Below are 23,994 nucleotides of genomic sequence, written 5' to 3' on the forward strand. Positions count from 1 at the left end.
TTATTTTTCAGTTTGTTTGCACTGTGCATTTGACAGACTTTGGAGTAGTCAGTTTTACTGTTTAGTCAGTCAGTTCATTCCTTTCTTGCTGAGAAGGCCCTTACAAAAATCAGCACAGCAGCAGAAAAAAGTGATTTCTTTTTTAAAAGGAGTGAGTTACAAAGTTTTGAAACTTACTATGTTAACTCAAACCTTATTTTTATTAGTCAATTTAAAAAAAGATGACAGTGTCCCTTTAATTTAATTGTAAGTGACTAATGGACAAATTCTGCAACCCAGTCAGTTGCATACTGTGTTAGTTATGATAAAATCTGCCCCTTAAGAACATTCATCACCAGGGAACCTAAACATTTACGTGAAAGCTTCTAAGTTTAAATAAATCTGCTTCAACTGAGTAATAATTAAAACATTTGCTGCCAGAAACACAAATAACCATGCTGTTAAGAAAGGAAAAAAAACTTGTCTTCCGGTTGTGCATGCTAACTCAACCAGCTTTGCTTTGTGCCATGAAACGCACTACAAAAAGGCTCTAGTCGAAAAGGAGAATAAATTCTAAAAGGCAGACCCCCTTTACTAAGTAAGTCCAGCCAATGGCTCTGGAGAGGTCAGTGTCAGGAGCCAAGAGGAACAGTCTCCCAGAATCTCTTAATGGGCACAATGGAGAACCATGAGAGGAAGTCAGAGAAACATATAGCATCCAAGTGTTTGCCAATATAAATTACTGGATGACTGTGTACAAGATCGGTCAGGGTTTTGAAACAATGTGTTAACATCTTCATTGCACCTAGTAGTGAGCTGTAAGCTAATGCCAAAACTTGAACTCTAAGGAGAGCACACAGATGCATATGTTGATCTAGGCTACAGATAAAGGAATTACCATTTTTAGGTCAACATTAGAAAGACATTCTCAGCTTCTTGACCAGCCATGAATGAAAGGAGCTCTGGGACACCATTACAAATGAACAAACAGAAGCAGTGATGGATCCAATAAGACCCACAGATTTATAGTATGATAGAGCAGAAGATGATACTGGAGTATGTGGGAGAACTATTTTATTCACGGACAATTTTTATGAGAGAGAGACTAACAACGGCAAAATAGCTAGTTACTTTTAGCATTCTCCCTCCAAATTTCTTTTGAAAGGAAAGTCTTAAAAGTTGCCTGAATAATTTAAGCATTAGAAATAAAGTTTCCATCTCTGATATGCACAAGAACCAATTATTTTAATACCACAGGAGAGAAGAGTTATCTAAAGTTTAGTTTCTTCACACTGATTCCTTCATATCTCCTACTGCCCGTACAACTACATGTGTTTGGGTAACAGTACACATTCTCAATTTACATGAACCCCACATTATTGACTTGTTACTTCAGTAGTTCCATTAACAGCAGTTGCTCTGTGGCACTGGAGTCTTGGAAGATGATCTAAAAATAAACATACTGGTCTGAAAAAGATTCTTCACCTTTACCTCCGGGTACCATAAGAGAAGGGGGGGGGGGGAAGGGGAGGAAATGTGCAGTGTATAGTGAAAATCCTCTTACTTTTTCTGTAGCAAATGTTTGTCAATAATAAAATAGGTGGTTCAAGAAACAAGTGTAGGCTGTTTAGAAAGTTTTAAAGAGTCATTAATCTACATAGCTTGTTTTTTAGTTCTCTCCCTTTCGCTCTCTGCTCCTTATTGGATCTCCTACAAAAAAAGAATTCCAGAGGAATATCCTCTTTTACTACACTAACAAAACTGCAATTACATACAACTTAAGAGTTGTATTTGTACTTTTTCCAATGTAATTCATTCTAACATTTTTTAAAAAATCATCTAAATAAAACCTTGAATTAGAAACTATATAAGGTGCTTGGGGCAGAGACTGTATCTTTCTTTGTGTATATACAGTATTAAGCACACTGCCAATGCTGCTTAACACCACACATTGATTTGAAAATACGTGGAGTATAAACCATGGGTGATATATATATTGTAGAGGTCCTAGGTTAAAGGTCTTTAAAATTATCTCTCATCTTAAAAGGATATTCTTAATGCTAGTTACTCATACTACAAAACAGGAAAAATGAACTCATGTTTATTTAGATCCCAGTTCTCAAGCCCAGGAGCAAAGAAAAATAAATAGCATTCAGCTGTTTCTGAACTGTATTAGCCAATACATATACTTTTACTATTCTCCAAAATTTGAGAGATTAACAGATTTCATACATTCATTAATAAGAACAGCTCTTCACTTTCGACTCTTATTCAGATGCACAGTGCTGTTTGTTCTAAAGAGGCCTTGCTGGGCATAAGAGGGACAATAAAATAGAACACTTCTCCAGTTAACAGCTTTAGTATTCTTTGGAAAATTCTACTTATTAACTGCAGTATGTACAAAAGAAGGCCCATAAGACATCAACTTAATCATCATCTTGAGGACTTAGTGGGGGTTTAAGAACACCCAAATCCATACTTTCCAATGGAGTTTCCTTTTCAAAGTGTAATTGTATATTAAGGCTTACATGCTCATATCAAAGAGTCTAGGGAATATGCAATTAATCATTATCTAAACATTCTGTGGAGCATTCCTAAAACAGCAGCCATTTCCCTGCTTGGTCTAAACTCAATTCTTTTTGAAGAGTTTATTAGCATTTGGGTAGTTTACTCATTCCAGGAAGCATCTGTATCCCAGACTGAGGTAACCATTTATCAGCAAAGGGTTATTTTAGAACCCAGTACATTTTATGTATTCAAAAAAGGCTGGGTAAAACCTCATAAAAAGACAGTTAAAAAAATAAGTTAACTGAAAACGTAATGTACAGTAACCTGTTTTAAGGATTAAACTCACTATACCCAGTAGTAGTTTAAATATATTGGGGTAAAATCTGTTTTCCATATATTGGAATGGATCATTATCCTCTGTTATGATATCTGAGGTGCTCAAACTAACAGGCCCTAGATTTAAACATTAAAGGCTGGTGCCTAGTTATTGTTGACAGAGGACTCAACTCTGGAACTCAGTCCCCTTGCTGGTCTGATAGAGCCAACATTACAGGCCTTCAATGCACACTGCAGGATCCATTTCATTTTGCAGGCATTTCTCAGAGGGAAGCTCGGTAGGAAGAAGGGGGATTTTTTTGTAAGGGGATCTCTATTACAACAGAGGTGAAGTTGTTTGTATGTGTGTACATTATGTATACACCTCCTGAGCTTTATAAAAAAAGGGTGCACTTTATTGTTATTACTACTATTTCAGTGATACCCAAAGGCCCCAAATCACATTTTTTTCCCCCCACAGGACCCTGTGCACATTCCGTGCATAAGACGTACAGTGCTCAGAGAATAAGGGATTCGTTCAAGATTTTCTTTTATCCTCTCATTATTCACTGCACTGAACACAGAATTTATTATTTCCTCAAACACTTGTCTTGCATTCATCACCATAATATTGAGCGCCCTGCATTCATTGTTGAATTCAACTTTCTAGCACCCTAACATAGAGAGATGTTTTATCCACATTTTACAGATAGGGAACTTCACACAAAAAATTACACTCATAACTATGTTTTAAAATCAGATTAGTTAAACTGGTGCAAGCTTGTGTATAGACACTTCCTTGCAGGATGACACTGGCCCTTTAAGAGGGTAGAGGCCAGTACAACTGTAATGATCAACTGACTGCTAATTGGGTTTTAAGAAAAGGCACCTGAGCCATATAAATGGATATAGACAGACAGAAGGCCCAGTGAGGAAATGGGTCAGCTAAGAGCTTCCCAAGTCAGTCAGGAAAAGGAGCAGGTAAGAACTGCCTTAGTCAGGAGAAGAGGAGCCAGAGGGCTGAAGGGAGCAGAACAGCAAGAGGGAATTGCTTGCTGACTTCTAAGGCTAAAAGCCAATGCTGAGGGTTGGAAAGACGGGAACAGCACAGGGGCCTACCTGCTCATGTCTCCACACCTTGGGAGCTGCATCCAGGGGAACAATGAGAGCGCCAGGAACAGTTAGGGATGCTCCCTTAGTGAGGATGAACTCCCAGCAGCGAAGCTGTGGGGGATTCCTGCTGGGAAGAGAAGGGTTGCACTCAAGCTGGAAGGGCTGGAGTGGCTGTCCTGGTAAAAGGACAGGAAGGGAATCAAAGAGCTTGGGTGTGGTGGAATACACAGGAGAATGATACGTGCTATGTGGATGGACTAGAAGATGTTGGATTTTAAAGACTACACGCCATGCACATTTGCAGACAATGATAAATGGACTATATTTGGGGACTTGTTATGGACTATTTTGCACTATATTTTTATAATAAACAAGCCTTAGGAAGTGTATTATTATGCAAGGGAGTGGCCATGGAGTTACCAGAGCCTCTGAAGGAAGGAAGCTGAGGCAGGTTTGCCTATCATGGTGCAGCCTGCTGCAAGAGGGCAGCCCAGGTGGGAGCCATGCCATGACAATACTATTTTGGTTCAATAATTGCTTATTTCAGTTGAAACTTTTTAAAAAAAAAAAAAAAAAGATTAAGTGTCTTCACACAAACTCAACAGTTTAACTCAATGGGTTTAAAAACTGATTTTAAGTTAAACCAGTGAAATGTCTGAATTTAACCAAGGCCACAGAAATCAAAACCAAAATTTTCAAGTGTCTAATTTCCTGTGTCTTTGTTTCGTGCTGCCCAGCTTAAAACATCAAGAGCTTAATATTTCAGAGATGCTGAGCACTTACGGCTATCATTGACTTCAACTGGAGTACACTGCACTCCTCAAAACCAGGACCTGATCGTCTCAAACTGGGCATACAGAAAGTCAGTTGCCACGTTATGTCATGTTTTCCAGACCTCAAAGAATTTTTGTATCTTTTCTGAATGATTTTCCAAATTTTCAATATCTTTTTAAAGAGTGTGGCTACAATATTCCAGCAGTTGTCTCAGCAATGCTATACACTAACTTAATATCACCTCCATACTCCTGCTCAATGTTCCTGGATACACAAGGAACTACATTAGTTTTTAGTCACAGCACTACAATGGGGGCTCATATTCTTTTGGTTATCGAACATGAATAGGGATATGATTTTGCCACACTAATCATGGAAACGATTAATTTGAATAAAGTCTGTGAAATATCCGCAATCAGAGTAAAACGCCCCCAAACTAAGTGGTGTTGCAATATAGCCCTCCACTTCTCCGTGTCCATCTATGGCAGGGTGGATGTGCCAAACTTCAGTGGCACTGTGACTACGTGCATTAGGTTGCAATGCCCGGAGTAGGGAGCCAAACCCAGCCCTTTGGGACAGGAGCTGCCACTGTGGTGTAAACACAGAGAGGGAGAAACTTCCTGTCAGGGAAGTTAAGCACTGGAATAGATGGTCTAGGGAGGTTGTGGAATCTCCATCATCAGAGATTTTTTAAGAGCAGGTTAGGCAAACACCTGTCAGAGATGGTCTAGATCAGTGCTACTCAAAGTGGTGGTCAGAGGACCGGTGCCGGTCAGCGAGCCATCGGCTGCCAGTCTGTGTGCACATTGGAAAAAAAAAATTGCCAGTCCCCCACATCAGATAGTTTGAGAAGCTCTGGTCTAGATAATACTTAGTCCTGCCATGAGTGCAGGGGACTGGACTAGATGACCTCCTGAGGTCCCATCCAGTCCTACGATTCTATGATTACAGGATCAAGACTTTGGACCACAGTTAAGACTCCAGGCCATCAACAGCTGCGAGGAAAACATTAGAGTTGGTCAGGAATTTTCAGAATTTTTTTTTATAAATCAGAAAATGACAATTTGTCAAAACCAAAATTTTTAGCAGGAAAAAGGATCAGCTTTGATGAATACCCTGATTCTAAAACTTTTTGGAAAAAAATTCAGAATTGTTAAAATGGGATGTTTTGACATTTTCTAAATGAAGGGGTTTGTTTCTAAATAACCTCCATTGGAAATTTTAATTTATACTAAAAAGAATTTAAAAATAAGATGGGAAATCAAAATTAAGTATTTCAATTAACCTGATCTGAAACGTTTTTGGATTATTGGTTCACAAAAATTTGAGATTGACTTCTTGTCCTTAATCAGGACAAGAAAAATATTCTCTCTCTCATGGGACTAGAAAACCATTTCCTGCTCAGCTGTAGAAGATAAAGAACCCTAAATTCAGGCCCCAGTGGGCAGATGAAATCATATTCAGCTGTTTCCAAAAATGTATTATGTATAGGTGTACACATTACAAATATGTCCTCTTAGTGGTGTGGAATCTTAAATAGCTATTCTTAAATATATATTTAGAAAGCTTATCAGTTCTTCTTTGTAAGAGGATTCCCTCAAAATACTCTAGTTATTAACTACCATTGTTCAAGTGGACTATTGAAACTAAGGCTTCGGCTACGCTACCAAGCTAGGTTGTGTCTACATCAAATTCGTCTCTAGCCAGCATAAGTGCCTCATTACATCAACACAGTACCCCTGCCCCTAAACCGAACAGCGGAAAGTAGCTCAACTATGGCTCAGGTCAATGCAATATGATCGAAGACACTGCATAATGTGTGTTGACTTTAACAGTCTTCTAGCTACTGTCCCACAATGCCCCATTCTCTGCAAGAGTGACCCCACTCTGATCACAATTTTAAACTCCACTGACCAGGGATCAGAGAGACCAGAAGCCACCCCCTTAAAGCCTTCCATGTCCTTGAAATGCATTTTTCCTCATTGCCCAATTTGGCGAGCAGACCTAGCAGACCAGCTTTGTTGTGTGCAACCGCCCAATAGACCGGGGGTCCTGACCCCCAGTTTGAGAGCCCCTCAGGAGGTCACAAGGTTCTTACATATGGGGTCGCAAGCTGTCAGCCTCCAACCCAAACCCCACTTTGCCTCCAGCATTTCTAATGATGTTAAATATATAAAAAGTGTTTTTAATTTATAAGGAGGGGTCGCACTCAGAGGCTTTCCATGTGAAAGGGATCACCAATACAAAAGTTTGAGAACCACTGCAATAGACCATGCAAGCTCCACGCACACAGAGAGGTACTAGACACACTCCTGCCTGGATCTCTTGAACCAGTGGGGAGATGAGACTATGCAAGCACAGCTACGGACCAGACACAGAAACACGGATATCTATAAGTAGACTGCATGGGGGAGGTGCAGGCAAAGGGGTCTGACAGGGATCATCAGCAGTACTATGGGAGAGTAAAGGAACTTTGCCAGGAATTCTATAAGGTTAGGGAGAGCAACAATAGATCTGGTATTGTGTTGGAGAACTGGCACTTCTGCAACAACCTGCATAGAATACTTGGCGGAGACGCCACCAGCACCTTGTAGATCACAGATTACTGTACTTGAGGATAACAGAAGCTTTCAAATAATATATGCTTTAAAGTCACTTTAAGAAAAATATATAATATTGCATACACCCACACATATATATCTGTATACACACACACACACACACAGGGGCAAATTGCTGGTACGATTATGATGGGTCCCGCGCTTCCTCTTCTTGGGTGGGGTTCAGGGTGCAGTTTCCTGCCCCTGAACTAGGGTATTTACTGTCCCACTAGTAACCCAGAGAAGGGTAGTGGAGAGGGAGGGACCCGGGCCCGCCCTCTACTCCGGGTCCCAGCCCAGGGGCCCTAGGGATAGTGGTCAACCGCTTGAACTAGCGCTTCCTTCCCCTGGACTACTTCCCTCTCCTGCTCTTCAGCTTGTGGGGCTTCCTGCCCTCTCTCTCTGCACAAGCCAGGTCTCTCTTTACCTAGGGTCTTGGTCTTCTAGCCAGCCACAGCACTCCTTCAAATTGCTCTCTGCTCCAACTCCAAACCACTCTGCTCCAACTCCTTCCCCCAGCTGATTGAAGCAAGGGTTTTTTTTAAATCAGGTGCTCTAATTGGCTTCAGGTGCTTTTAATTAATCTATAGAAACCTTTCTTCCCTCTACAGGGAATAAGGCTTCTCATCCTGGGACTTACAAACTCTCCTATATCACTCTCCTGCTGCCTTCTGGCCATGCTGTATCACATATCCTCCCCCCTGCTCAACACCATGGGGTTGGGCTACCTGGGACGAGAGGCAATGCTTTCGTGACAAGCCATCTGCGTTGCCATGTTGGCTTCCGACCCTATGTTGTACTAGGAAATGAAAGGGTTGCAGAGATAGGAACCATCTAGTCACTCTTGCATTCTCCTCCTTGTTTCTGCACATCCACTGGAGCAGGGCATGGTCTGTTACCAGGGTAAATCGCCGCCCCAGTAAGTAGTAGCGGAGAGTTTCCATGGCCCATTTTACCGCCAGACATTCCTTTTCAACAACGGCATACTTTTGTTCCCTGGGGAGGAGCTTCCAGCTGAGGTACAGGATCAGGTGTTCCTCCTCCCCTACCATCTGTGAAAGGACGGCTCCTAGTCCTACTTCCGAGGCATCTGTTTGTAGGAAAAATTCTTTCTTGAATTCTGGGGATATGAGTACTGGATGGCAGCAAAGGGCTGCCCTTAAATCTGCGAATGTTCCTTCTGCTGCACCAGACCATTTTACTATCTTGGAGCCCTGAGCCTTTATCAGGTCTGTCAATGGCCCTGCTCTTGTGGCAAAATGAAGGATGAATCTCCGATAGTACCCTACTAACCCAAGAAATGTTCTGACCTGCTTTTTACGGACTGGCCGAGGCCAATCTTGTATTGCCTCCACTTTGTTCCATTGGGGTTTTACCAAGCCTCTCCCTACTACATACCCGAGGTATCTGGCCTCAGCTAGTCCTATCACGCACTTGATAGGGTTGGCAGGGAGGCCGGCCTTCTACAGGGCGTCTAGTACCGCTTCTACTTTCCCTAGTTCCCAGTCAGGGCTATGGATGACCATATCGTCTAAATAGGTGGTGGCATACCTGGCATGGGGTTGCAGCAATTTATCCATAAGTCGTTGGAATGTTGCAGGGGCCTCATGGAGTCCGAAAGGGAGGACAGTGTATTGGAACAGGCCATCAGGTGTAGAGAAAGCAGTCTTCTCCTTGGAGTTCTTGGCCGGGGAATTTGCCAATATCCTTTGGTCAGTCCAGAGTGGTTAGATATTGGGCCTTGCCTAACTGATCAAATAGCTCGTCGACATGTGGTATCGGATAGGCATCGAATTGGGATACTTCATTCAACTTCCGGAAGTCGTTGCAAAATCTCAGGGTGCCATCAGGCTTCGGTACTAGAACGATAGGGCTGGACCACTGGTTGTGGGATTCTTCAATAACCCCAAGTTCCAACATCATCTTCACTTCTGTCCTAATTTCCTCTCTTAGTTTCCGGTATCCAGTACGGTCTTATCGTCACCCTTATTCCGGGCCTGGTGACGATATGATGTTGGACCAGTGTTGTACGGCCCGGCTGTGTACAGAACACATCTTGGTTCTGTTGGATCATATCAATGACCTCTGTTCGTTGTTCTGGGGCTAACTTGGGGGATATCCTCACCTATTCCCGTGGGTCGTCCATCTGAGGTGGAGCTCTCCGAATGACTAGGCATGTCTCTCAGTCACGACAGGGCTTCAGTAAGTTTACGTGGTAGATCTGCTCTGGTCTTCGGCGGTCTGGTTGTCTGACCTTATAGTCCACTTCCCCAATGGCTTCCACTATCTCATATGGCCCATGCCAGTTGGCCAGGAGTTTGCTTTCCGCTGTTGGCACTAGCACCATCACCCGTTCTCCTTGCTGAAATTTCTGTACTTTCGCCCGACGGTTATAATATGTCCGCTGGGTCTCTTGTGCTTTTTCCAAATGTTCTCGTACTATAGGGGTTACTCGAGCTATTCGCTTTCTCATCTGTGTCATGTGTTCAATGACACTCTTTCCTGGGTTGGGCTGTTCTTCCCAGTCCTCCTTGGCGATATCTAATATTCTGTGTGGGTGGCGTCCATATAGTAGCTCAAAGGGAGAGAAATCGGTGGACGCCTCGGGGACTTCCCGTATTGCAAACATTAGGTATGGTAGAAGGGTATCCCAGTCTTTTCCATCCTGTGCTATCACCTTTCGGATCATACCTTTAAGGGTGCGGTTAAACCGCTCTACCAGTCCATCTGTTTGTGGATGGTAGACTGAGATCCGTATGGCATGGATGCGGAGCAGGGTACATAAGTCCTTCATTAATTTCGACATGAAAGGGTTCCTTGGTCAGTCAGGATCTCCTTAGGGATGCCCACTCTGGCAAAAACCTGAAGTAGTTCTTTTGCTATTGCCTTGGATGTGGGGTTTCTTAAAGGAATGGCTTCTGGATACCGTGTGGCATAGTCAAGGATGACTAATACATTTCGGTGGCCCCGTGCTGATCTTTCCAGCGGGCCCACTAGGTACACAGCTATCCTTTCGAAAGGGACTTCAATAATAGGCAAAGGTACTAATGGGGCCCGCAAGTGAGGTCGGGGGCTATGCAACTGGCATTCTGGGCAGAAGGTACAATAGCGTTGGACCTCTGCGCGCATTCCTGGCCAATAAAATCATCTTAGGACTCTATCAAGTGTCTTGTCTACTCCTAGATGTCCCCCAAATATATGACTGTGAACTAACTCTAGTACTGCCCTTGTGTGTTTCCGTGGGACTAAGAGCTACTCTACTTCTTCCCCTCGAATTTGCACTATTCGGTACAACAGATCACGTTTGATCACATAATACGGCTTTGGGCCTTTGGTATTTCCTTCCACGGGTACGCCATTTACTTCCACTACCTTCTTCCTCACATTCGCATATAGTGGGTCATTGGCTTGGTCGTGCCGGAAATTCTCATATGCGGTACCGATTTGACCTAACTCCATGGGACCTATTTCTTTTCTGCCCCTTGGGTTGCCCCTACTTGGGCTAGGAACCGCCTCCGAGTCCTTACTGGCCTGAATTGTCTCCTGGGCTCCTGAATGGGTTCGCTTACCAACAAGGGAGGCTTTCTGGTTCTCTGCTAGAATCCTGGTCCCTAGCCTTTTATCTGCCCTCTTTTCCCGCCTAGACTTTCAGGGTTTCCCAGGGGATGAAAATAGCTCTGGGGCAAATTTGGCAAAAATTGAGGTGAGGCTATCTGTAGGTGCCTCTGTCTCAGCCCAGGGGTTGCTACACTCCTCTGGCTCGCTACCCTCCCCTGGCTCTACTGGGGGGAGTAAGTTCTCAAATCCAGGGAAGTCCCTACCAATTAAGACTGGGTAGTGGAGCCTAGGGACCACTCCTGCAGTTACCCTGGATCTCTATTCATACTGGGATTGTGGGGTAGAAATTTACGGTGCCATGAACGCACGTTACCCCTGTAGTTTTGGCCCGGGTTAGTTGGTCTTGCCCCACCAACTTCCCTGAGACCAGTTGACAGCACTCCCGGAATCTACTAATGCTATGGTCACAATACCATTCATCTTTACTGACCTTGTATACCCATGTGAGGTCACTGCGACCCCTACCAGGCCGATTAGGCCACATTGTTCCCCAGGATCCCCCACATTGCACTGCATAGGCTCTTCCCTTTTGGGGCACTGGGCTGCTATATGCCCCAATTCCCTCATAACACTGACCCCTTATCCCAGTTGCCGCCCTCTGCCTGGGGCTATTTGGTTGCCCCCTCCCCCCCACCCTCTCTTCCCAAACCCCCAGGTCCCTTCTTGGCCTCGGGCCATTCCTCAGTGTCTTTCCTCCCAGTTATGATTCTTCTGTAGTTCTTGACAATCCAGGGCCTTGGGTTTGGGGCTGTCTTCCTGGTTTGCTGTGTCTCATCCCCTGGGGTCCGGAACAGTTCATGGGCTGCCAGCTGTCTTTCCACGAGGGAGACCAACTCATCGTAGGTAGAGGGGTCATTCTGGCCAACCCAAGCCCGAAGGGCTGGTGGTAGCCTCCTCATATACCGGTCCAGTACCAGGAGCTCCATCATTTTTTCAGAGCTGAGGGCCTCAGGGCGCAGCCATTTCTGGGTCAGGTGGATCAGGTCAAACAGTTGTGATCGGGGTGTCTTGTCCTCCGTATACTGCCATTTATGAAACCTCTGGGCTTGCAACGCCGTGATTACTCCGGATTTGGCCAGGATCTGTGCCTTCAGCTGGGGGTAATCCTCCGCAGTCTCTGCAGCCATATATAGTAGACCTTCTAGGCCTCTCCACACAGGAACGGGGCGAGGATACCAGACCACTGATCTCAGGGCCAGGCCTCCTGCAGGGCTGTTCTCTCAAATGCCAGGAGGTACGCCTCTACATCATCCTCCCGTGTCATTTTCTGTACGCAGTGGCTGGCCCGTATAGTCCGAGTTCTGTTGCAATTGTGGTTCTGCTCCATAAGGGCCTTCATCTGGTTTGCCAGCTCCTGTAGCAGAGCTGAGTCCTGGTCAGCCTGATTCATTCATTCATTTTGGTTAACCTTGGTTTAAGTCCCCAGCGTGGAGATCCCACTACTGACACCACGTGTGGCAAATTGCTGGTACGATTATGATGGGTCCCGTGCTTCCTCTTCTTGGGTGGGGTTCAGGGTGCAGTTTCCTGCCCCTGAACTAGGGTATTTACTGTCCCACTAGTAAGCCAGAGAAGGGTAGTGGAGAGGGAGGGACCCAGCCCCGCCCTCTACTCTGGGTCCCAGCTCGGGGCCCTAGGGATAGTGGTCAACCACTTGAACTAGTGCTTCCTTCCCCTGGACTACTTCCCTCTCCTGCTCTTCAGCTTGTGGGCTTCCTGCCCTCTCTCTCTGCACAAGCCGGGTGTCTCTTTACCTAGGGTCTTGGTCTTCTAGCCAGCCACAGCACTCCTTCAAATTGCTCTCTGCTCCAACTCTAAACCACTCTGCTCCACCTCCTTCCCCCAGCTGATTGAAGCAGGGTTTTTTTTTTTTTTATCAGGTGACTGGCTTCAGGTGCTTTTAATCAATCTATAGAAACCTTTCTTCCCTCTACAGGGAATAAGGCTTCTCCTCATCCTGGGGCTTACACATCTCTCCTATATGACTCTCCTGCTGCCTTCTGGCCATGCTGTATCACCACACACCCACCCACTCCGAGTACTGGGCTTAGATTTTTCCATAGTGGGGTGGTCAGCATTGTAGGATTTGGGTGCCAAGGCTCATATAACATAAAAGAGAGCTGTGTACATTCCGCACTATTCAAACCAACAACAGACAACAACCAAAACGTGCACAAATCAGTCAGATGGTATTTAGTTACAGTGGATGTGTGGTGACAGAAGCAAATTAATTAGGGAAAAGAATGGAACGGAGTCATGAGGACAATATTCCAGAAACAAAGCATCAAAAAAGGAAGGCAAGTATACTTTAACAAATAAAATAATTAGAGGCTAAGTTTACCTTTTTCTATGTGTGTTCCCTTAAGATTAGGTTTTACCAACAACAACAACAAAAAAAATTTAAAAACCCCACACACTGTATTGCAAAGCATCTGTTAACTGAACTTCCCAAATAGAGAGATACCATTTATTACTAAGTATTTAATCAGATGGGCCTTTATTCGACAACTGAATCTGCACTGCTATCACCACTACTTTCTAGACAAAAAACTTTTCAGTTCATTTCCAAACTTTCAGAATTATATATTGTTTTATAAATCCTTCTGGACTTTTCTAGCATAAAGCACCACATATTCCTTTAAAGGCTTATTTATCCACAATTTTTCAAGAAAATTTAAAGCCACATTTTCCAAGCAACTCCTAAAATACTAAAACGAGAGCTCTGTAATTTAGTTAGCACCATAAAACAGATGTGTGGAGAACACAAAATATAGAAAAATTAGCTGTTTTGCTTGCTGTTTGAAATCTAGGGTTAAATCTATAGTTTTGTTCCCTAGTTATTAATGCTTTTTCAGACTATTTTGTATCTGAAGGCTTAAGTTAAAAATAAGAATCACAGAAGCAATCAGAAGTTTCCCGGGGGTAAAAGAAAAGAAGGTTGCTGCTGAACCTGAGTTTTAGGTTGTTCTACATTCTTGCTTTGAATATTCTTTTATGGCATATTAATTTTGGGTTGACTTTTATTCACCCATGATAATTACGTACCCACCTGATCCCAACTCGAAAACTTTAAACAACGAAGTGCCACTTGGAAGTTGGATATATGTTTGGCTTGTGTATGCCTCTCACCTCCCAAATTATAGCCATGCAGATGAACAAAATACGGTATATTAGTATGTTATCCAGTAAAACTTACCCAAACCAAACAAAGCACAAGCACAGATATTATGTTTATTAGCTAGGACTTGGGGCCTGTAACTATTCCAGAACTTAAATCTATTAATAAACTAGTGGCAGTGCTATCTGCTGACCAGACAACCTTGATAATACAAGAGCAAAGCTGGGATTATACAAGAATTCTTTTGCATTTTTCAGTTTAGAGTTGTTGATGTTCATCTTGGGACATCTAACTGATGTCTACATACTATAATAAAACAGCCATTTTAACTCCTTGTAAAGGGTGATTATTTTGGAATTCTTGATCTCTAGGTGTAAAGTATTCCCAGTTTTCTTCTACTGCACAATGCTATGTTGTTAGTTACAGCATATGGTTACTAGCAATTGTGAAATCAATGAAGGCACAACAAGAAAGGAGTGACAAGGAAGGGGTTCATATATCTTGGAATTTCATAATAGTGGACAAGTTCTATTTCTAGTTCACCTGTTCCATTGGAAAGCAGTTTTTGTTGCTTCTACTGTAATATGAGTTTATCCTCTAGGTATTTTTACCACACTCAGCATTGTGGTATCCAGGGGCCACACACATTTAACTCAAAATGCTAAATCAACTGTTACCAAAATTTCTCCCTACCCTTTGACAAAAGTCCCCTTCCCTGGGTCTTAAAACGAATGGATCATCTTCATTTTTTCCTCAGATTGAGAGGCAAGTCTCAGGACGACAGTGTGATATAGTAAACCAATTAGTATATTAGGACTCTAGACTCCTATAGTTTAATTCTTGCTGAGGCCTCAATCTAGGCACCATCTGGGCACACATTTTTGGTGCACCAAATCCTGCCTGTGCAGGTGTCAGCATGCATACAGAGGTACATACATAAGAGGATGCCAAGATTTGTATATCAAGCCACAGAGTTCTACTTCCCATTTATGCCAGTTAGACACGGTGTAGCCCTGCATTTCCCCACTTGTAAAATGAGGTTGTAATTCTTACAGTCCTCAGGTGTTGTGAGGATTCAACATCTGAGTAGTATTTTACTTGTTCAAAGTGCTAAGTACAACATTATATTTGCTATGTGATACTCACTTTTATGGGTCTTCACTGGGCACCTGTTTATGATCTCTAAAATTACCACAACCTTAACTTTTTGCATAAGGTAAGGGCTAGCTACAAGCCATATCTCAAAAGACACTTAATTGTTTGATTACTGACTTTAGGCAAACGTTAAACAAATTTCAGAGTCTTCTTCAAATACAAAAGTACTTCCAATTCCTTAATACAGAAAAACTGTTTAGAAATGATGGAATTAAATGTTTAAAAAGGAAGAGGTGTGTGTAATTCTGACAAGACATTTCATAGAGTCACAGAAACACAGAACTGGAAGGGACCTCAGTAAGTCATCTAATCCAGTCCCCTGCACAGAGGTAGGACTATCTCGTCCAGGGGTTCTCAACAATTTTTTTGGTGGTCTCACAGCGTGGCCACCAACTCTTTCTGGTGGCCACTCTGACAATTTTTCCTAAAATACTTAATTAACTTTAGGAAAAAATAAATATTCACATTTACAATGATTTTGTATTTACATGTATTTTATCTATGCAGGGTTTTATTTGCAAACTCAACAGCAACAACGTACAGTTTCCTCTATTCTTTACTGGATCAAGACAGAACAGAAACAAAAATAAGGTGCTTTGCATGTTGTTTTCTTTTGCCTTTTTGGGGTTTTTTTTGTTTTGTTTTAAAGACTTGCTAGCTAGTAAGTCTGCTACTGTGAAAACTGATATTTATATGTTTGTTAATATTTTTCACAGAAGCAGACTTGCTAGCTAGCTGGGAGACAGTGAAAAGTGATATTAACAAATAAACAAAAATCACTTTTCCACAGCAGATATACTCGGCCCCAGCAAGCTGGGGGACAAAATTAAGCCCTGGATGGAGCAGCACAGAAGTAAGGGTGGCATGGACTATAGGAGAACCTCAGAGTTAGGAACACCAGAATTACAAACTGACCAGTTAACCACACATCTCATTTGGAACTGGAAGTGCACAATCAGGCAGCATCAGACACACACACTCAAAAGCAAATACAGTACTGTACTGTGTTAAATGTAAACTACTAAAAAAAAGGGAAAGCAGCCTAAGAACATAAGAACAGCCATACTGGGTCAGACCAAAGGTCCATTTAGCCCAGTATCCTGTCTTCCAACAGCAGCCAATGCCAGGTGCCCCAGAGGAAATGAGCAGAATAGGTAATCATCAAGTGATTCATCTTCTGTCGCCCATTCCCATAGGCTAGGGCAAACAGAGGCTAGGGACACCATCCCTGTCCATCCTGGCTAAAAGCCATTGATGGACCTATCCTCCATGACTTTATCTAGTTCTTTTTTGAACGCTGTTAGTGTCTTGGCCTTCACAACATCCTCTGGCAAAGAGTTCCACAGGTTGACTGTGCATTTTTCTTCTGCATAGCAACGTTTCAAAGCTGTATTAAGTCAATGTTCAGTTGTAAACTTTAGAACAAACCATAATGTTTTGTTCAGAGTTACGAACGTTTCAGAGTTGTGACCAACCTCCATTCCTGAGGTATTCGTAACGGAGGTTCTACTGTATTCATTGCTGTGGGTAAGTGTGTGCAGTAAGTTTTTTTCCCCCTTAAAGTGTCTCATGCCCCCCCCCCCCCCGAATACATGCTGCAGTCCCCCTGCCAGAGGGGGTCTATCCCCCCAGTTTGAGAACCTCTAACCTAGATTGTGTTTATAGAAGAGGAAATCCTTTGGAAGAGAGATTAAAGCCCAAGTACCTTCTACAGATTTCTGGTGACTCTCAAGGTGGAAGTCAAAGATACCATGATGCTTTTTGAACATAGAGTTTTTGGAAAACATTCCTTCTCATTAAAACTGTTTATAGTCTCCAAGACTGTGTGTGGACCAAAATTCAGTAGATACAGGCGAACTATCAGTATTTAGCAAATGACTCTCTAAAGTTCTGAGCTACTGGTTATCTTATATATGAAAGGTGCTATAGAAGGCAAAGTTCACTTCTGTATGGTTACTCTGTTTAGAGGAAAAGATCTTGTTCTTTCAGCAGTAATTAATCTGCTAAGGATTTAACAGCACGAAGATTGTAATGATGCCAATGTTTGTTAAGTCTAGATTCTGCAAGCCATTCTGCATGTGTAAATCCTACTGAGTTAAATGGGGATCTGCTCATGCACACAACACCTTGACATAAGTAAGGACTTCACAAGGGCAGAGGGATCCAGCTGTATGGAACAACTTGCAAGATAAGGGCCTTAATGAGCAAGTTAATATACTGCATCTCCATTGAACCTTTTTGGAAAGCACATAGATTGGTTTTTTCTGTGGAGGCAGAGTGGATTTTCTCAAGAGCAAACTGATCCATAAATACTCTTAGGAACTCCTTCTTAATCAATTACATGCCAACTGCAAAAATTTAAAGCAATTCTTCTATAGCTAACCTTTCAACATAATACTCAAGCGGGAAAAAAATTTTCTTCAAATTAAGTAAAACATAAATGGACAACTGAATTTACTTCATGGGCAATCAATACCAAAGATGCAATATGGGTCACAAATGCAGTACCGATGTTAGTGTAACAGCCACTGGATTGTAGCATCACTTAAGTTAGTTTAATAAATTTTTTTAAAGAGTCTTTTATGCCTAAACTTGATAATGTATGCATATGAAATTTGGATAATAATGATCAGCAGCTAGATACCATATTAATGGATGTATTATAAGTGCATTAAATAGGATGCATGGGGAGAGAACAGAGACCTACAGAATAGATACATTATATGGAAGCATTACAATATAGTTTAAAAATTCTCCATTTGACTGTGATAAGTTAATTCAAACTTATCAACTGCCACCAAAGTTTGGATTAAATTTAGACTAACTGAAAATTCACCTTAAAAAAGCTGATCAGTGCCTCAGGTTTGGAACACCTAAGCTCCCTGGCAGCTCAGGTTTACAGCCCTTGTTTATCTATAAATATTTACTGTGCCCATTATTGCACTATTTAGGCATTTCTGAGAGGGAGAATAGCACAGAATTTACCACACAGATCAGAGAGGGACAGCTCTACGTGCCTGTTAGTGGTCCCACAGCCTCTCTCATAAGTGTAGGGTTTTGCTCAGTCTCTAAGAGCAGAATCTTTCCTCCCACCCCCACACCTTTGTGCCAGCTGACGGCCACTCTCCTCCCCCCCCCCCGCCCACCAGTGCCCGGGCTGCAATACCTATGTAGTTTATAAAGTGCGTTGGGGCCCTGATGGGTAAAAATTGCCCTACAAGCTCTAGGGAGCTGTATAGCTAGTGGATCGCCCCACGAGCCGGGTCCAGGAAAGTGGTGGTGGGGAGTCTCTGAACATCCCCGGCTCCGCAGGGGGCTCGCTCACCTCTTCCACCTCAATCTCCTTGTAGTCAATTTCTTCGAAGTTGAGGACCGGGGGCGTTTCAATCATTTCAGCGGAGGTGGCAGCAGACATCCCTTCACTGTCAACCGCGGCAGGAGAAAGCAGGGCCGGCCGGCCCGGGGCAGAGGAGCGGCTCAGGCGGGCCGCCGCGGCGGCCCCCAGCTGCACAGGCTCTGGGGAGCGAGGGCCTGGCGGAGGCGCCTCCTGGGCCGCCGCGCGGGGCGAGGCCGCATCCGCGGCGCTCCCGGGCTACTGGGGCTGCGCGGAGCCCCCGGCCGGGGGGGCCTCGCTCCGCATCCTGCGCCTGGCGCGCTCCGCCCGCCCTAGGCCGCGGCCTCCCCGGAGCCTGGGAGTCGCCTGGGCGGCACGTCCCCAGCAGAGGAGGCGGGACGGCCCCGGGGGCGGGGGCCCGCCGCCTCCGCCTGCCCCGGCGGCGAGGGAACGAGACGGGAAGGAGCCGCTCAGAGCCGAGCTCCGGCCGCCGCTACTGACAGAGGAGCCGCTTCCTGCTGCCTGGGCGCGAAGGGGGGGGGTGAGTCTGCGGCGGCTGCTGCTGCTAAGGCCGCCGAAGCGGGGCCATGGCCTGGCGGCGGCTGCTCCTCCCCCCTCGCAAGGCCGGCGGCGTCCCAGCTCCGGCCCCGCCCCGCCGGCGACCGCCCGCCCGCCAGGGAGAAACGCCCCCCGAGCCGCACAGGCGGCTGGGACACGCACCGCAGAGCGCTTCGGAAGGGCCCCGCCCCGCGTGATGGGCGCGGGGTGCCCGGGCTCCCGCGGGGGAGGGGCGTGGTGTAATGTGCACAGCAAAGGCCGGGGGAAGACGTCGTAACACTCCCACCCACGGGCGCACGCACGCAGCACATACACTAGGGGATTGATTGACAAGTGGCATCCCAACCTTCCCTGGGAGGGGCTGCAACACACACACAGCAACCTTCCCAACCCACCCCCCGCAAACAGAAAGGCGGATGCGAGGTAGTATCGTCTGCTGACACACAGTCTGTACCAATATCCCCGCACACTCCCTCAATCGTCCACCTCACAGAGAGAGGGTGTCACATCCCAGGATGCAGTTCAGCCCAGTGAGGGGTTGCACCACTGCTTGCCCTGTGACCGTGGGTGCCTCACAATGCCTTGCTTCTGTAACACCTAGCCTGGGCTGCTCACAACCAGCCTAGTGAGCCTACTAGCATGCCAGTCACACCCTGAGTGTCTGTGTATAGCTGCAATCCTGGTCCAGCGGGTCTGACTTCAGCAGCCTGTCAATAACACTGCAGTCACACACTGGCTTCCCCCAGCCTTGGTTACTACTTGCAGAGTTATCACAATATGCTCCCAGTCCTAGATTTTCCCAGTGTTTTGCACTGTTCAGCCCTCTCCTGGTCAGGTCAGAAATTGAAGGTTTGTTGCTCCTGTGCAGAATCAATATTCAACAGTTTGCTACTTTAATTGCAGTTACTAAAGAGTTCTGTTTAAACAGAACACTGGATTGGTTTAGATTAGAAAATAAAACAAGTTTATTAATCAAAGAAGATGGGCTTTTAAGTGAACTCAAGTATAGGCGATAAAGTTAGAAATGGTTACAAGCAAATAAAAGTAAAGATACGCATCTAAAGTCTAAAACTTAATCTAGCAAGTTTTGGCTCAAGGCTAGGGTGACCAGGTGTCCAGTTTTTGACTGGAACACCTGGTCGAAAAGGGACCCAGGTGGCTCCAGTCAGCACTGCTGACTGGGCCATTAAAGGTCCGGTCGGCAGTGCTGCGGAGCTAAGGCAGGCTAGTCCCTACCTATCCTGGCTCCCTGCTGCACCACGGAAGTGGCCAGCAGGTCGGGCTCCTAGGTGTGGGTCCATGGGGCTGCCCCCACCCTGAGCACTGGCTCTGCAATCCCATTGGCTGAGAATTGGGGCAAGAGCTGTGTGCAGAGCCGCCTGTTGTGCCTCCTCCTAGGAGTCAGACCTGCTGACCGCTTCCGGGGCACAGCATAGAGTCAGGACAGGCAGGAAGCTTGCCTTAGCCCCCCTACTGCACCACTGACCCTGAGCCCCAACCCCGTGCCCCAGCCCTGAGTCCCCCCAAACCTGGAGCCTCCTCCTGCACCCCAAACCCCTCCTCTCTGGCCCCACCCCAGAGTCTGCACCCCCAGATGGAGCCTTCACCCCCACTGCACCTCAACCCCCTGCCCCAGCCTAGAGCCCCCTCTCACACCCTGAAATCCTCTGCACCCCCCCGTCCTGGAGACCCCTCCTGTACCCCAAGCACCTCATTTCTGGCCCCACCCCAGAGTCCGCACCCCCGGTTAGAGCCCTCACCCCCATCTGCACCCCAACCCCTTCCCGCAGCCCCCTCCTGCACCCTGAACCCCTCATCCACAGCCCCACCCAAGAGCCCACACCCCCTCTTACACCCAAGCCCCCTGCGCCAGCACAGTGAAAATGAGTGAGGGTAGGAGAGAGCGAGCCACTGAGGGAGGGGGAATGTAATGAGCTGTGGGCAGGGTCTTGGGGAAGGGGCGGGGCTAGGGTATTCGTTTTTCTGTGATTAGAAAGTTGGCAACCCTACTCAAGGCTTTGTTCAAGATAGACTTCCTTATCCACAGTCTTCCAGCAAGATGGTGACTGAGCCTCTCCTCAGTCAAGATCTCTTCCAGAGGCCCAAAGGTGCTGGTGCCTTTGTTTTCTTCTGTGCAAGAGAGAAATATAACTTGGGGGTTTCTTCCCCTTTCTTTTATACTCCAGTGAACCCTTGAAGTGGATTCTTTTGAAGATTACCCCTCAAAGCAAAGTTTATTCAAACAGTAAAGGAGGTGATATGGAGTCTGGTGGTGAAGAAGACTCCGTGATCTTTCTTCCCAGCTGCATTTGCTGAAATGCTTTGTCTTCTGCCATTTTCCTTTCCCTGCTCTCATGAGAAATCTGTTTACTACTTTTATGTAGATTGAGGTAAACACACTTTCCTCTGTTTAGGATAGATTTGTTTATCAATCTTTGCCTAGGCAAGTGTGAAAGTAGATTGAATTATATTGAAATTATAATTCACTAAAGAAATGCTACTTGAAGGGTTTGTTGAAATATAGTTGTCAGGAAGAGAAACATTAAGGAGTGTGAGACAATGGGTCCTCAAACTAATTAACTTAGAGCTCCTACTGAGCTAGGAGATTGGTAAACGTTAGCATGCAAATAAGATATGTATGTATATTTGTCAGTTTCTGCTTCCTTTTGTCTCTTACGTTAAATTGGCTTTGGCTTAGCTGTGTAAATAAGTTATCTTGAGCCTCAGAGAGGGGCTCACATCTGGGTGCATTAGCAAAGCGCTTTGCTAATAAACAGAGTGGTCTGACAAATTATGTGAGTCCTGAATCTGACTTTGACACAGGGCTGTGTGGTTTTGAATATGTGCTGAGAACATCATACAGAAGGATTTCATAACTTTACATATAATATTGCTGCATACATTTCACCATGTTATTATTGACCACCAAGTTATTAGTTTTCAAATGATACCTCGCAAGGCATATTTTATACAAAGATTATTATAATAATGTGTAGGGTATGAATAGAGGGGTGCTTTTGGACACAGAGGGGAAAAGGCTGTAACCCATACAGCCACCTTTCTTCCTTCGCTTTAGAGCTCAAAAGAGAGAGGGAGAGATGGGAAGGCAGAATAAAAAGAGGGGGAAGCCACAAATGCATGCAGTGGATGCATCCTGCCCTACATAGGGAGAGACTATAACACACTAGCTAAGCATAGATAGCCTACCTAAATGATAAGAGCCTACCAGTACTAACATGTATATGTAGCCTTTTACCTCAGGTAGTGCTTAGATCCTGGGTTCCATCCTGCTGCCAACCCATGGTGTGGACTGTTACTGAATGTGGTGGGATGATGTTACCATGGAGTGTGTCAGACAGCTGTATATCAGAGGCCACTGACTGCACCTTTATACATGTTTAGTCTCAATCTCAACCCCATTAATTATAATGGGAATTACATATCCCTCATGTACAGTGGAAGTGTGTGTCTCCTAAGTACAGGATGCCACACAGTCATATTCTGTTGAGGGACAAAGGCAATGATTGTGCCCTTCCTAGGCTCCTGAAAAACAAATCTTGGCTCTTCCTGTCCCAGATGTAGTGCTATCCACTTTCCTAGCACATATGTCTCATAGACACATCAACACCACTCGCAGGGCCCTTTGTATTCCAGGATTTCATGATTATGAAAATTACTTTTTCATTTTGGGCATTTTAAAGTTTTTTTAAAATAAAAGTAAAGGAAATGAAGGTCTAGAGTCACAGAATTGAGGAGGAGGTGATGGTGCCCCCGTTATACCTAATAGCACACAGATTAGGGCACTAGATCATATCAATTTTGACAAATAGTTTCAGTCAAAATGAAAAAAGAAAAAAATTCTGAAATGTCGAATGAAATGTTTCAATTTTTCTGGCTAGATTCACAATGGGATTTAGGTGCCCTTTACAAAACAGAGAAGATGGTACCCCTCCCCTTATCAGTGGTTAGGGCACTCATCTGAAATGTGGGATATCCAGATTTAAATCATTACTCTGCAGCAGAAATTTGAACCTGAATCTTCCCCCTAACAGATGAGTACTCTAATAATAAGGCACTAGGCTATTCTGAGGGGGGAAATCTCTCCTTTTGAAACTATTGCACTTTGTATAAATAATTAATGATTCACGAAAGCAGGGACTAAAACCTGCATCTCTCTAGATAAGTGCCGTAGCCAGCCGGCTAGAGTCATTGTCATACTCCTTGGCTTAAGAAGTACTGAAGTATTTTATACAAAGTGGAACAGCTTTAACAGGAGCTATTAAAGAAAACAGATCCCACAGTGGCCCAGTTGTTAAGATACTCCCTAGCATGGGAAAACCTGGGTTAAACTCTCTGCTCCAGAACAGGGATTTAAAGCTAGGTCTCCCAAATGAGTGCACTGGCTGTTGATATAAGGGGACCTCCTCAAAATTTGTGAATAGCACCTAAATCCCCTTGTGAATCTAACACAAAAAATCAAAATGTTTCATTTTGGCAGACACTTTTCCTTTTTGTTTAGACTGAAGCTATATTCAACAAGGACAAGTGCAGAGTCCTGCACCTAGGACGGAAGAATCCCATGCACCACTACAGACTAGGGACCGAATGGCTCGGCAGCAGTTCTGCAGAAAAGGACCTAGGGGTTACAGTGGACGAGAGGCTGGATATGAGTCAACAGTGTGCCCTTGTTGCCAAGAAGGCCAATGGCATTTTGGGATGTATATGTAGGGGCATTGCCAGCAGATCGAGGGATGTGATCGTTTCCCTCTATTCAACATTGTGAGGCCTCTTCTGGAGTACTGTGTCCAGTTTTGGGCCCCACACTACAAGAAGGATGTGGAAAAATTGGAAAGAGTCCAGCAGAGGGCAACAAAAATGATTAGGGGACTGGAACACATGACTTATGAGGAGAGGCTGAGGGA

General features: G+C 44.8%; 1 protein-coding gene across 4 annotated transcripts in view; it reads right to left on the reverse strand.

Moving 5' to 3' along the window:
* Positions 1 to 18,656, reverse strand: part of MAP3K7 (mitogen-activated protein kinase kinase kinase 7) — a 71,978-nt gene extending 53,322 nt beyond the window's left edge. For 3 of the 4 annotated variants that reach the window (XM_074948115.1, XM_074948114.1, XM_074948113.1), the window contains exon 1: positions 18,506 to 18,656. In XM_074948115.1, coding sequence (XP_074804216.1) covers positions 18,506 to 18,595 — 90 coding nt within the window. In that variant the 5' untranslated portion in view covers positions 18,596 to 18,656. The remainder of the gene's footprint in view (positions 1 to 18,505) is intronic. The other variant, XM_074948116.1, reaches the window with a different exon arrangement.
* Positions 18,657 to 23,994: the final 5,338 nt, after the last annotated feature.

This window comes from Natator depressus, chromosome 3 (assembly GCF_965152275.1).
Source record: "Natator depressus isolate rNatDep1 chromosome 3, rNatDep2.hap1, whole genome shotgun sequence".
In the NCBI taxonomy this organism is placed as follows: Eukaryota; Metazoa; Chordata; order Testudines; family Cheloniidae; genus Natator; species Natator depressus.